Genomic DNA, 13,930 nt, shown 5'->3' on the forward strand with positions numbered 1-13,930 from the left:
TTTCCTTATGATACTTTTATCCCTTTGGTCAGCACTAATTCAGCAGAACATCACACAGGTTTCACTGATCTTTCTAAAAAAACTGAGGTCAAATTTATATACAACATTTTTCTTCAAACAGCTTATCCTATATTTTCAAATCAGAAGCACATCTCCTTTTGTGAAGTGACATATCCATCTACATTTTCTTACTATAATTTTCCACAGATGATACATCATTGTAGTTCTGCATGGGAAAAACCTACTTCCAGTAAAGCCTTCATTCACAAGTAGCCCTTTCAGGTGTATTTCAAGATAATTACAGGCTGCAGAATATTCTGCACTCTGCATCCTTTTTTTTAAGAATCTGTCTTTAAGGATGCACATTCAGAAGGTAATTGATGTTATTTTTTTCCTCCAGTAATGGAACTGATAATATATATTTTTCTACTGAAGATAAAAAGTCAAAGGAATTTAAATTAACTGTTCTCATTTTAACATCGACCCTAAGGAAAAGAAATTCAAAACCAGTTATTAAATATTTGTAGAAAACTTGGAAGCAGCAGTACTACTGGCCTCAGAAATGTCAGTATCAAAATGCAAGAATAAACATACTGATGAGAAATTTTTATCAGCTATTTCATAGAAATTCAAGCAACTCCTGTTCATTTACTCATTTGTGGATACTGCCTCTTTGTGGCAGAATGCCATGTAAAATACACCTTCCACGTTAGGAACCCAATCCTACATTTGTATTGACTCCTGTGCAAACTCTTCTCTTTAAGTTTAAACTAAAAGGGAAAAAATATATACACTTGAAAGGATACACACTGTTTGCAGGACTGTCATATTCAGTCCTTACTGAATAAGCCTTCCTCTTAGTCAATGACAAAGCAGTGAGCCTGAAAATTTCCTTACTTATACTCATTTAACAACAGTGCGCTTCAACCGAGTCTAAATGAAAGGAGAATGAGGCCACCAGTTTCAGCAATAGTTAGAAAAATTAGGGCTCCAGAACAGCACCTCAGATGGCAATGCTCACATTTTTCACTACTGACAGTGAGAAGTCTGCAGGAAATCAAGAGCAGTACAGAGAATAGCTGAGTTGTTCTCTTGTGGCAAAGGAACACTCCTAGTATATGGATTTCAAACTGAAATAATACTCCACATACTAAACTGTCCAAGCTAAACACGGTCATTCAGGTTTTTGGTGATTTTTGTTTGTTTGTTTGTTTGTTTTTGCTTTTGGTCTGTGTGGATATCATAGAGGGAAGAACACATGGCAACAAAGCATTTGTCTTGAATTCCAGTTATATACTTTTTCTTTCTTTCTTTCTTTCTTTCTTTCTTTCTTTCTTTCTTTCTTTCTTTCTTTTTTTTTCTGCAGAAAGTGACATATTGCACACGGGTAGGAAAAGCACAACAGAACAGAGACCATTTGCAAGAAAAGATGCATTAGTGAGCAACTCTGCAAACAGTGATAATCTTTGTCAAGAAAGAGAGAACTCCATGTGAAATATACCCTGTTCCATATATTTAAGAACATTTTATCAAAGAAACAAAATGTAAGAATGAAACTATCCTATTCAATATGCTTGCAAAGCACATTAATGTGTCGCTCTGACCCATGTTATGTATGCTGGTATTTACCGTATATTGTGTTTTCATAGAATCACAGATTCAGATTGTAGAATTATTATAGAACCGCAGAATGGCTTGGGTTGGAAGGGACCTTAGAGATCATTAAGTATCAACTCTCTTGCCCTGGGCAGAGTTGCCACCTACAAGTTCAGGTTTAAATATCAGATTTTTAAAATAGAAAAGACATATCGTGCCTAAAAAGTGTTATAACTTTCTAATGAAGTGTAACTGCTAGTAAAAAGAATCCAATACATAAACAGATGATTTTGGCAAGAAATTTTAAACTTCAGATACTCATTATTTCATGTTCTTACATTTGAAATATTTATCAAGTGTTTATTCAGAAACTATTAAAAAAATCACATGTGCTGGGATACATACGAGAGAGATTTCTTGTCCCATGTTACAGTGACACTGTGTTTATCAATATCTTTGCCACTGCCTGCTGCCCAAAGGAGTAAAGACATTGGAAACAGGTGTGTATAGTCCATCAGATGATCTTTCAGGATTCCAGTAAACATGAATATCCGTACAAGTGCAAGTGTACTTTACTAAACAATCAGAAACTGGCTACAACCATTGTCAAATCATTATATATTTTTAAATTAAAAAAAGAAAAAAAGAGAGAGAAAGAGAAAGAGAGAGAGAGAGAAAGAACAAAACCTGACAAAACAAAGTTAAAACACCTTTCCCCATTAAAGTGAACTCATTTTACATGTCCCTTACTAGTTTGCTCACTGTAATGCCTGAGCAGGAGGCTGCTAAAAGGTACATTTTTAAATAGAAAAAAGTATATATATGCTTTTTCCTATTGCAATCAGATTTTATGTGTTAGATTGTCTGTTAATATTTGGATATTTGGCCATAATTGACTTTATCTGTAGTGATTTAAAAGGATCTCTTTGTACTATATCAGCTCTGGGAAGAAAAACAGAAAACCTCTCAATATAATGAACCACTTCAGAATAATCCATAGACTTTGGACCCTACTCTGAAAAAAAAAGAAAAAAAAAAAAAAAAAGAAAAAGAAAAAAAAAAAGAAAAAGAAAAAAGAAAACGTGCCAGTAACTTTACTTGTAAGAACAGCTCTGCATTCTTTACCTTACTCTTACAGTCCTTGGGGCATCTGACTAACTTTGCTCAATGAGTGAGTCTACAGGACTACACAGATGAGTAAAGTTGTTTACGTGGTTAAGTGCCTGCAGGATGAAGGTCTAAGCTGGGACACCTTTCACAAGTAATGATACTCAAGTGAGTAAGAATTTGCAAGATTAGGTCTTCAAATAGTGAAGGAAAGAGAAATGCTAATGTGCATATAAAAATAGGTGCTACAATAAAATATTTTTTTTTCATATTTCATCAATAAGTTACTTTCACTAACCAGTTATGGATCATATATCTCTGCACTCTTTAATTATTTGTCCACATCTACAGTGATCCTTTTAAAGATCATTATATATATATAGATATATTTTTTTTTAAATTCAAAAGTCCAGAAAGCATATAAACACATCCTTTAAAAAAGGAAATCTTGTATTAAAGTCGGGGTGTGCTAATCTCTCCATAAAAGCCATTTAGACTCACCCATGGCTAAAAGGGGAAAATGCGCGCTGTACTCTCCGACCAAAAAGAAAATAAAATTGAATAATGTTGCTCAAAAAGAAAGAGAGAAAGAAAAAGAGAGAGAGAGAGAGAGAGAGAAAGGAAGGAAGGAAGGAAGGAAGGAAGGAAGGAAGGAAGGAAGGAAGGAAGGAAGGAAGGAAGGAAGGAAGGAAGGAAGGAAGGAAGGAAGGAAGGAAGGAAGGAAGGAAGGAAGGAAGGAAGGAAGGAAGGAAGGAACAGGAGAAAAGAAATAAAGGGATTGAGACTTTTGTACTTGTAATCTGAATATGAATTGACAAGACCCTCCTGTTACCTTCCCCAAGCACACATGGACACATGCACAATGCCAGCACTATGTCCATTTTACACAATAGGTGGTTTTCCACTTCCAAACAGAGTAAAAGACAAAGAAAAAGAAGGAAGAAAAAGAAAACAAATCTGAAAAAAAAAAAAAAAAAAAAAAAAAACAGCCAACAAAACAGCACACCATTTCAGAATCATTCCCCAAAGCTGAAAAATCCCGTGCCAAGGCACTTCACCCTACAATAAAATGAATTAAAGGGGGAAAAAAGAGGGGGCGAGGCAGGGCAAGGGGAGGTCAGCATTTACGTTTCTTTGTTTTGCATGTGGTTATTAAATACAAATACTCTAGAGAAGGAGCTGCTATGGTTGGCGGGGAAGGGGAGGAGCACAGCTTCTCAGAACTGGCTGAATGTGGTCTGTTTTTCCAGCACTTCGAGGTAGTCCGGTTCTGCGTTTAGTTTTGCTTTTAGCTCCAAGTACTCGTTCCTGTTGGGCTCTACATAGACAGTACTCGGGGGGCTGTAGAGCACCGTCTCCCGGAGCCTACTGTCCCCCGGCCCCGGGTGCAAGTACTGGTGCGCACGCCTAAGGTCATAGTTGGGGGAATAGGTGTAGGCAGCGGGGAGCTTGGGGAAGTCGGGGAGGTTGGAGCCGGGTGTGCCCAGTGCGGAAGAGGACGAGTGTTTGTCGGGCTCCAAAATGCCCCTGTAAAAGCGGTCGGCGTCTTGCACCGGGGAGAGCAGCTCCTCCCGCGGCTCGATGGTGCTCACGCTGTATGCGGGGCTGCGCCCGGACGCGTCCTCCCCTCCTGGTGCTGGTGGGGGCGGCGGGGGTGGCGGCGCTCCCCCCGCAGGGGTCAGGGGATGGCTGCTGTAGGTGACCTTGAGCTCGTGGAGGTCTTTGTAATCCTCGCCTGCGTTGCCCTCCCGGGAGCGGTAGATGGGGTTCTTGCACATGTGGCCCAGCGGGTGCGGGATGTACTCGTAGACGTGGCCGGCCGGAGTCTTCACTTTGGGCAGTGCCGCTCCCCCCCCGCTCCCGCCGCCGCCGCGGGGCGGGTGCTGCTGGAGGTGCGGGTGGTGGTGGTGCTGGTGGTGGCCGCCGCTGTAGACGCTGTACTGCATGTTGAACGAGCTGACGTCGGAATTGTTGGCGCTGGCATGGTCGCCCTGGCCCTTCTTGCGGCGCTTCATCACCAGCACGAAGAGCCCCGCTGCCACGAAGACGGACATGATGAAGACCAGCAGCAAGCTGAGGATCAGCACCGAGAGCGGCACCGAAGAGCCGCCGCTGCCGCCCGCCGCCGCCGTGCCGCCCGCCGCCGATGTGCCGTTGAGGCGCACAGTGGAGGAGGAGGGGGTGGTCCTGGCCGGCAGTTGGCCCGGGGACGGTGTGGGCGTGGAGACGACGATGTCGGAGTAGTCGGGGCAGAGCAGCTCAGCCCGGACGGCTCGCATGTCGCTCTGGGAGAACTTCTTCGGGGACTCGCAGATGACCTGGTCCACCAGGACACCGGTGTTGAGCTGCTCCAACCACAGCTTCATACCGACCACGTCGCAGGTGCAGTCCCAGGGGTTCTCATGCAAGTCGATCTGCAGCAGGGATTTCAGCTGGTCCAGCACCCCGCTCACTGGCAGGTAGGAAAAGTGGTTGCTCCGCAGGCTCAGCCTGTAGAGAGAAAGACCAGAAAAAATGTTCCCAGGCAAAGATCTCAGGAGGTTGTTGTTCAAAAACAAGAGCTGAAGGTTGGGGACAGGCTCAAAAGTGCCTGCCTCTATCTCCCGGATGACGTTGTACTGCAGGAAGAGGTACTGCAGACTTTGCAGCCCATAGAACAACTCTGGGCTCAGCCGCTCAATTCGGTTCCCATTCAGGTACAGCCTTCGCAAATTAGTTAAATCCCCAAAAGCTCGGTCCTGAATGACCGAGATCCGATTATTGCCTAAGTGCAGCAAATCCAGCCCAGTGGCATCCACAAAATCTGCCCTGCGTACCAGGGCGATGTAGTTTTCTGTCAGATACATCTTCTTAGGATTGTAGGGTTTCGGTTGTAGCTCAGAAATACTCTCAATCTTCCTCTCCTGACAATTGACATTGAGGCCCAGGTCAGAAATCTGCAAGTTGCAAGTGCAGGCAGTGGGGCACTCCAAAGGCACCGGGGATTTGGTCTGGTAGGCAATGCTGGGGCCGTAGTTGCTGTATCCCAGGTCTTTTGAGGGCAGACGGGAGGTGGGTCGCACTCTCGTCTTGTTGGGTTGGCGCGTCCCTTTGGGGGGCTTCAGAGGGGATTTGTAAACAGCAGAAGAAGAAGTGGCCACGGAGTTGACTGAGGCTGGGGTGGTGTGGAAATACCCTGTGGTACTCAGCGGTGTCTGCGGTCTCATTTCATAATCCGAGATGAGCCTCCTGGGACAAAGCTCCTGCTTGGAGACTTCATCCAAGTCTCGACCATGTAGGCGGAAAGGAGTCTCACAAACCACATCTCCCACCAGTGCAGAGTAGGAGATACTGTCCAGCCAATCCTTTAAAGCAATCAGCTCACAAGAACAATTCCAGGGGTTTTCCTCCAGCTGCAGCTCCACCACTTTATCCATGTGCTGCAGGAGGCCCACATAGGGCAATAGCTTCAGCCGATTACCCCTCAGGTCCAGGTGAGTTAAGGGCACAAAACGGAAAAGGTTGTTGGGCAAACTGGAGAGGAGGTTGTCATTGAGGATCAGCACCTGCAACAAGTGCAGTTTGCTGAAAGCATTAGGTTCAATGATGCTAATATAATTGTAATCAACCTGTAGGTATTCCAAACTCTCTAGCCCAAGGAAGGTGTCATCCCGTAGAAGTTCCAGCTTGTTGTTGTTCAAGTGCAGCCTCCTCAAAGCTCTCAGACCATGAAAGGCCCCAGTTTCGATGTCTTGAATATCATTACTCCCTAGATGCAAAATTGAAGCCCCAGTATAATTGACAAACTGGTTTGGGTATAACCTGTTCAAAAGGTTTCCAGACAACAAGAGATGGTAGACAGGGAACCTTGGTGGACTGATCTCAAACAGGCTGATGATTCCTCTGTTTTCACAGCTCACTGTTAAGATGCCGTCCTTCTCCTCACAAGGACATGCATTATCACAGATTTCTCCATAATATTCAATGCTTTCTGCCCACGAAAGGACTAGCGATGTTAAAGCAAACGCGATTGTCTGCAACATCCAGATATGCATTTTTTTGTTGAGGTCCTGTTCCAAAGTTACTGTGGAGCAGCAAGCGTACATTTTATTTCCTGTAAGGGTAAGGAGAAAAAAATAAAGCAAAATAATAGCATAACCTTATAAAATTCAAAGTGGACACAAAGTTTACATTCACCTTCAGTGGGGTGGAGAATGGATTGCTAATGAAACAAACAAACAAAATCCTCCTGGCGCTTCTAATTCCCACACTCGTGAAAACTGGGTGACATGCATTGATTAGAAGGTTGATGGGCGACTCTAGTGAGTCAAATGCCTGTAGTGCTTAAAAAGGTGAGGTTGCAGTAGGAATTGCTCTGGTTCTACTTGTATGTGGTAGATCTCAGTGTTTCAGTGAATTTCTTTTTCACAATCAGCCCCATAAATATATATAAAATGGCTGTCAGTTCAGTTTCACGGTTCTAATTTAAGAGAAAAGAAGCACCATTTTACGAGGTTTCCCACCTCCTCTATTACCCAGCTCCCCCTTCCCTTCAGAACCTCCACGGTGAACAGCTCACTGAGGTCTTCCCCGTTTTTACAGTCAAAGCGCTACCTCGATTTTTAACCAGTGGTGGAAAAGCCATGGTAGGAAGCCACAGAAAAATGCTCAGTGCTGAAAACAGCAGCCCACTTCAACAGAGAGGATACTGACAAATCACCTCTTTCTTTACTCTTTTATGTGTTTTTATTTTATCTATACATTTACCAAGCATGTATGCACACACCCATCCACACACACAGACACACACACACACACTGTAGAGGACTTTTGTGGCAGAATTCTTCAGTAGTGAGATAAAACACATTACCCTCCTACTCAATCCATTTAGCAGCTCTTTTCAGTGAGAGAAATTTTGTATCTTTATATAAATAAATCACTTTGATTGGAATCCAGTTATAAACAATGTAACAGAGCTGACTACCAAGCAGAGGTCTAAATTTCTTACACATGCAGTCACATTCACACTTAAAGGAAATGTTTTAACCACTCACCCCAAATTTGTGAAAAACGTAAAACAGGCAGATCATCTTCGGAGCCTCAGCCATATCTGACATACCGCTTATTCCCAGTGTTCTGCAAAACCAGCCTGGTAGAAGTGGAGAGATCTAAATAGGTCTCATGGAAATATCTCATTGCCAACACTCCAAGCATCAGAGATACTGATTATAAGCAGAAATGGCTGTCAGTGTTCTTCATCCTTTAAGGGAGAAGACACCCAGGCTGATTAAAAGCCAAGGGGGACTGGGGGGAAACCCTGCCAGTGACCTACGTTACTGATTTAATACCTGAATTGCATCTAGCTGGAAACAAATCCTATTTAGATTCCGTCTTGCAGTCTTTCTGACTACTTGTGGCTTTCTTCTAGTTCTGCTAGTCTAAAAGCAACATGAACAGGGAAAATATATGCACTGTGTGTGTTGGTAGGGGAAGACTAATAAATCATCTGGACTTAAATGCTGGGGTCATGGAGCAGGCTTGCATTTTCTATCGTCCACCTCAGAGCTCCATTCCTCATGCCACAACTCTGGTTTGGAGGAACACATCTTAAAACCAGCAAGTCTCGGCACTGTAAGCCATCTCCTGTGGCTCCAGGTTCAAGGCTGCAAATCTAACACTTGCAGCAAAGGCAGTCATGCAGCAAGGAATCGGAAGTCTCGGCGAATCTCTCTAATTCTGACCAGACGTCACCAGGATAGGAATTACTCAAAGCAAAAGGCTTCACTGCAAAAAGGCAGCAAAAATCTCACTCAAAACCATGTATCTAGCATATTCTTTCTCATCTCGATCAGATCCATTCATCCATTAACTGGCAGTTCTTCGTAGGGAAAAAAAAAAAAAAAAAAGAAAAAAGAAAAAAAAAAAAAAGCCATTGAAAACCTGCCTGGTCAGTATTAAACTCCCAGGCATTTTACAAGTTTAATTCAATTAGGCTAGCAAAGGAGGCAAATGCAATCTTCCCACCCTCCTCCTTTCTCCCTTTTCTTGGAAAAAAAAAAAAAAAAAATGGGGGGGAAGGGGGGATGGGAGGTAGAGAAGATAAAGTTGTAGCTGGCTGTGTGCAAGGTTGCAATCCCGCCCTGGAAACCCCTCTGTGATGACTGCATGCTGCTGCTCGCCAGCTCCCTACAGAGGTTCATATCGGGGGGGGGGGAAGGAGGGAGGGAGAAAGGGGGGAGGGGAGAAGAGGAATGGGGTTGCGTTGGGATTTTTCTCGTGTGTATGGCTTTTCCCCCAAAGAGTTCAGCCCTCGGATTACCGCACCGCAGAGGCGGCTGGAGGCAGCGTTCAGTATCGCCGACAGCAGCAACGATCAGGCGGCCCCGCTGGACACCGCCACCCCACTGAGCGCACCTCGAGTTGGGGGAAATGGATTTGGGGTGGTCGGGGGCGGAAAGCGACAGCTAGAAGAGACCCGGTGGGGAAAGGGCGGGGGGAGAGGGAAGGGAGGAAGAGAAGATAGAAGGGAAGCACGAGAAAAGTCAATCCCGGTACTTACTTGGCCCGAAATCTCCAGGGCGCGGGCATGGTGGCAGCCCATGGAGATGACTGCTCGGTGCGCGGAGCCGCCGGGGCGGCGAAGGACGAGGCGGCGGGGATGGCAGCCGGGGCGGCTTTGGTGAGCGACGCGCACACAGCACCCCGCGCGCGGGCGGCGCCGAGACACCAGTGCTCGCACAGGGGCGCACGAACACACACGCGTGCACACACACATACACACACACACACACACAGACACGCGCGCGCACGCACACTCGCGCGGGTGGGCGCGTGCCCGGGCAGCCGCGGAGGCGCGCGACCCTCAAGCGCGCACCGGGTGCGCGCCCGCACGGCGGGGGCGGGGAACGGGGGGTGGGCGGCCGGCGGAGCTCTGCGCTTTGCTCAGCGCCGCGGAGCGCAGCGGGCGGGGGGACGGGAAGAGGGCGGGGCGGCGACGGGCGGGGGTAGCGTGGGGAGCGGGGTGCGGAGCGCCGCGGGCAGGAGAGTGGCGGGTGGTGTTGGGAGGGGAGTGCGGGATGAGGACGCGGGGAGGGGCGGGTGTCCCCAACTGGCAGCACCGTGGGCGCTCAGCGCCGCGCAAGCCGCACGCGCGCTCACACAGGCCGCACACGCTGCCTGGCACACGCGCAAGCACACGCACACGCACACATGCCGATACAACAGCCGCGCCACCGCCCCCGCCACACCCCCGCCCCGCACGCCCCGCGGCCGCCCTCGCACTTTCCGCCGCACCGGTCAACTTTCTCCGCGCTCCGCCGCCTCCTCACGCCGCAGCCCGGCGGCCGCAAGCGGCAGCCGGAGGGAAGCGGCACGGTGCGGGGTCTTCTCCCTGCGCCTGCAGCGCCCGCTGACAGCGGCCCGGCTCTGATTAATGAGCTGGAGCCGCCGCTGCGGCCGCACCTCGGTGTGGGAGATTCGGTGGCCGCGGTGATGGGAAACAAGCGGGTTTGGCTGCGCGCATCCTCTGGAAACGGTGCTGCAGAGGGGTGTGCGGAGGCTGCCTGTATATTTCCCCTCTGTATATTCGAGCCTCGGGGCGCGGGGCACATCGCGGAGCAGATCCGGCAGCAGCAGCCCGCGGTGGCGCGGCAGACAGTGGGACAGACAGCGGGACAGACAGCGAGCCCCAGACCCCCTCCGGGCGGCCGCCGCCGCGGGGCCGCCCCGGGCTGCAGAAACCGCGCGGAGCGGTGCGGTTCCTCCCGCTGCCGCCAGGTGGCAGCACAGGGTGGCGGATGTGCCACGCTGCACGCGGCCGCCGCGGGCGCTGTGTCCCGGCAGCCAGGAGCAAATCGGGACCGCGAGGGCACCGCGGGGATTGCCTGGCTGGGCAGGCTGGCGGAGGCTGGGAGTGGGCAGCGCTGTGCTGGCTGACTGCTGTTCTATCTTGCCGACTGACAACTGCGGTTTTGCCGCTTGCATGCATAACATGGAGCTTTTTTTTTTTTTTTTTTTTTTTTTTTTTTCCCTGTGAAGAGCTGAATGTGACTGAGGGAATTCTTAAATTTAGCTCTTGTTTCATTTCTCGCAAATTTAGGTGTCTGGCTGATCTTGAAATATATATATGTATATATTTACGTATATTTGTTTGTATGCATGCAAATATGCACACATTTGCATTTATGTATTTATTACTCTGTGCTGTGTTCATTTTAGTTTGTCAGTCAAATAGATATTATGCCTACGATTATATGTAATATCCATCTCGTGTACACAGTACAGAGGTTGACATCCAACTTTGACTCTACTTCCATCTCTGTTGCATTCAGTGGTACCTCCATGGGTTTTCATGAATGAGTCAAAGAGTTGAAGACCCCATGTATCAGGTGAGAATTCATTACATCTGCATCTTCAGCAGATCTCTGGACCTCTGCCAACTTATGCTTGAATATCTATGCGTGCCAAGTACAGGAGTAGTTGCAAATGATCATCTTTTTCTCTATGTTCAGCCTTCCTCAGCCTTCCTCAAAAGAGTGCTCTTCTCTACAAATGTAAAAGGAGAGTGAATCTAATCCTCTTTCCTTAAGCCTGGAATAAATATGACTCATAGTTTGGATAAAAGACAATACAATCTAATACAATCATATGTGAACTAAAAGCATTTTTGGTTCTTATATGAACCAAAATCCTTTTTCATTTAGATGCTCACAGTACACTCGATCTTGTAGAACTCTTTGGAAAGTTTATCAGGAGGACAAAATACTTTCAATTTTAAGGGATCTATGGAATTAATGGTCTGATGCAAAAACCATTTGACTCTGTGGAAGGTTTTAAATGGCTTCAGAATGAGCTCAACAGTATCATTTTTAGTTTTGGAAAGAATACAGAAAAACAAAACAACAACAACAGCAAAAACACTAAACACTTCCCCGCCATACTTCTTATTTAAGACTTCTAATATTCTACATGGAATACATAATAACTGATGAAATGAAAATAATTCATAGATGTCAAATAGGGATGCTGTGCAGTTTTATGTGAACTCACAATTCCTTAAAAAAAAATTTGTTTTGAAGTCATAAGTCTTTGTATTGAATAGATGGGGTTTTATGTATATGTGCTTCAATTTTTAAGTCCTGTCATACATATAGCATTGGTCTGTGTTCTATCGGTGCTATTTTTCTCTGACACACAGTCACAAATAAATACCTTTATTATTATTATTACTATTCATAAGAGAGAACACAATTTTAAATAACGTTGGCAGTCAGACTGAGCTTTACATTTTTAATGAAACCATTTCAGAAAAGCTGACATTTCATAAACCTGAAATAGTGTTAAAAATATTACATAAAAGTGAGTATTGTACATATGTTTCAGTTAAATTATTCTGATCCTGTGCTAATGAGATATTAAAAAGTATAATGAATAGAAAATCCTATTTAACAAAATCTTACTTTCAACTTTTTAGACTGTTAGATAAATTTTAGTAGCACATATGAGGTTTAAATAGCTATTAGTGCAGAACTATCATGTTGCTGTTCCATTCATTCTTATTATGATTAATATTTCTAATAAAAAAACTTCTGTAGAGTTTTCCAGAACGCTTATTTTAATGTGCATGAGTAGCGTGAGACAGCATAGCTCTAATATTCCTTACCAAATTCACTTATTTGAATGGAGTCCGCATAGCCTTGAAGTATTCTACATAGTGGAATGTTTATCTAAATATTTTAACTGGAATTGTCATTATAAACCTAAACACAATTACATAAGTAAAATGCTGATAAATTCTTGAGAAACAAAGAGATCTTTATTAGTATTGAAGTGTGTTGCCTTTTGCTAATTTAATTTTCATCTGTTTTTCCTTAAACCAGGAGATACTAAAAACCTTTAAACTCAGGAGGAAATTTGAAAGTTATTTCTACAGTCTTCACATGAAATACAAATGGAGAGGAGTGAACTAGAATGGAACAACTGATGAGATAGATAAAAAAAATGTGAGGAATACATGTATTAAATCTACAGCAACTCTTTATATGTGGTCAACAAGAGTATCAGGAACAGCTGACAGAACACGTGGAACCAGATGTTATGGGAAAACAGAAAAACAGATATCAAAGTCATAAGTGAAATTATTGGAGCTGCAGAATATGTGCTTTTTAGAAAGAGAAGAAAATGTGAATTAACTTCATGTTAATGCACTAAAACCTCTAAAGAAATAAATATTATTAAGCAGTGGTACAAAGAAGATGTTAAATTTGATGGTAGAAGTGAGAGAGTGTCATGGAATGAAAATCACTGAGGACAGGATAGGAAAAAATCTTCACGGTGACATGGTATATTATGAATCACTTGGTACAGGTTTTATCTGGATAATAATTTCTATGAATATTGGGAGAATAAATAAAGTAAAAGTGTATGTTGTATAATTATGTTACATTTCAGTGGGCAAATGCCAGGAAAAAACCCACGGACTTGGTAGGGGAAAATACAAATTTGTACAAAATAGTGAGTAATTTCTTTTATGAGCCAGCAAGAAGCAAAGCTATCTTAAACTATGTATTAGTGAACAATAGGATTAAAGGAAGAATTGATTACGTTAAAAAACAAAATAACAAACCAAAAACAGAACAAAAGTTCACTGGGATATCATAGGCCTGCTGATTTTGAGATTTCCCATTTACTGTGAACTTATGATAATGAAAAATAAAATGTGGTTCTATAACTCCTGTCCAAGTGTTTCAGGAAGACAACCTGAGAAACAAACAAAAAATTCAATGAGATAATCTTGAAGAGCACTGGAATTAAAGTTCACATAAGGCACAATACTACCTAAAAAAAAAAAAAAAAAATGTGGGCACTATTTAATGTGTTCATTTAAAGCATGATGGGGAAAGTACAGAAATGAAATAAAATCCTTGAGCAAAAGCACATAGCACTGCTTTCAGGGTATGAGGTGAATGTGTCTGCGTAGTTTGTAGACAACACAAAGCTGGGGGGTGACCAAGGAGAAGCAAATAATCAAACAAGAAAAATTACACCTATGTGTATACTTAAACAAATATACTCTGTCTGTATATGTGTCCAGATATTGTATAAAAATTTATAAACATTTAAATCAGTATTTTAATCCTTTAATATTTGGAAACTTAATTAACATGCATCATATATATATATATATATATTTATGTATATATAGCAATAAACATAAAATGCATCCATTTATCCTGGATTGATAGGAATG

General features: G+C 44.1%; 2 protein-coding genes across 2 annotated transcripts; one reads left to right on the forward strand and one right to left on the reverse strand.

The window, feature by feature from the left end:
• Positions 1 to 3,660: 3,660 nt before the first annotated feature.
• Positions 3,661 to 9,369, reverse strand: SLITRK5 (SLIT and NTRK like family member 5). Its single transcript, XM_031612134.2, has 3 exons — positions 9,242 to 9,369; positions 7,737 to 7,831; positions 3,661 to 6,796 (listed from the first exon to the last, which is right to left on the reverse strand). Exon 3 carries the CDS (start codon positions 6,786 to 6,788, stop codon positions 3,921 to 3,923), a length of 2,868 nt encoding a protein of 955 aa, XP_031467994.1. The 5' UTR covers positions 6,789 to 6,796; positions 7,737 to 7,831; positions 9,242 to 9,369; the 3' UTR covers positions 3,661 to 3,920.
• Positions 8,929 to 13,706, forward strand: LOC149920146 (uncharacterized). The gene is made up of 4 exons (XM_090130135.1): positions 8,929 to 9,160; positions 9,260 to 9,361; positions 11,013 to 11,069; positions 12,561 to 13,706. Exons 1-3 carry the CDS (start codon positions 8,934 to 8,936, stop codon positions 11,038 to 11,040), a joined length of 357 nt encoding a protein of 118 aa, XP_089986261.1. The 5' UTR covers positions 8,929 to 8,933; the 3' UTR covers positions 11,041 to 11,069; positions 12,561 to 13,706.
• The last annotated feature ends 224 nt before the right edge of the window (positions 13,707 to 13,930 follow it).

The sequence above is a fragment of the Phasianus colchicus genome, chromosome 1 (genome assembly GCF_987193195.1).
Source record: "Phasianus colchicus chromosome 1, bPhaCol1.hap1.1, whole genome shotgun sequence".
NCBI classification, from domain to species: domain Eukaryota; kingdom Metazoa; phylum Chordata; class Aves; order Galliformes; family Phasianidae; genus Phasianus; species Phasianus colchicus.

Coding starts and splice junctions, on each gene's coding strand:
- SLITRK5 (XM_031612134.2), bottom strand. CDS start 6,788: ATGTACGCTTGCTGCTCCACAGTAACTTTGGAACAGGACCTCAACAAA.
- LOC149920146 (XM_090130135.1), top strand. CDS start 8,934: ATGGGGTTGCGTTGGGATTTTTCTCGTGTGTATGGCTTTTCCCCCAAA. Junction 9,161..9,259: donor CGACAGCTAGAAGAGACCCG/GTGGGGAAAGGG, acceptor CGAAATCTCCAG/GGCGCGGGCATGGTGGCAGC. Junction 9,362..11,012: donor TGGCAGCCGGGGCGGCTTTG/GTGAGCGACGCG, acceptor TGTTGCATTCAG/TGGTACCTCCATGGGTTTTC.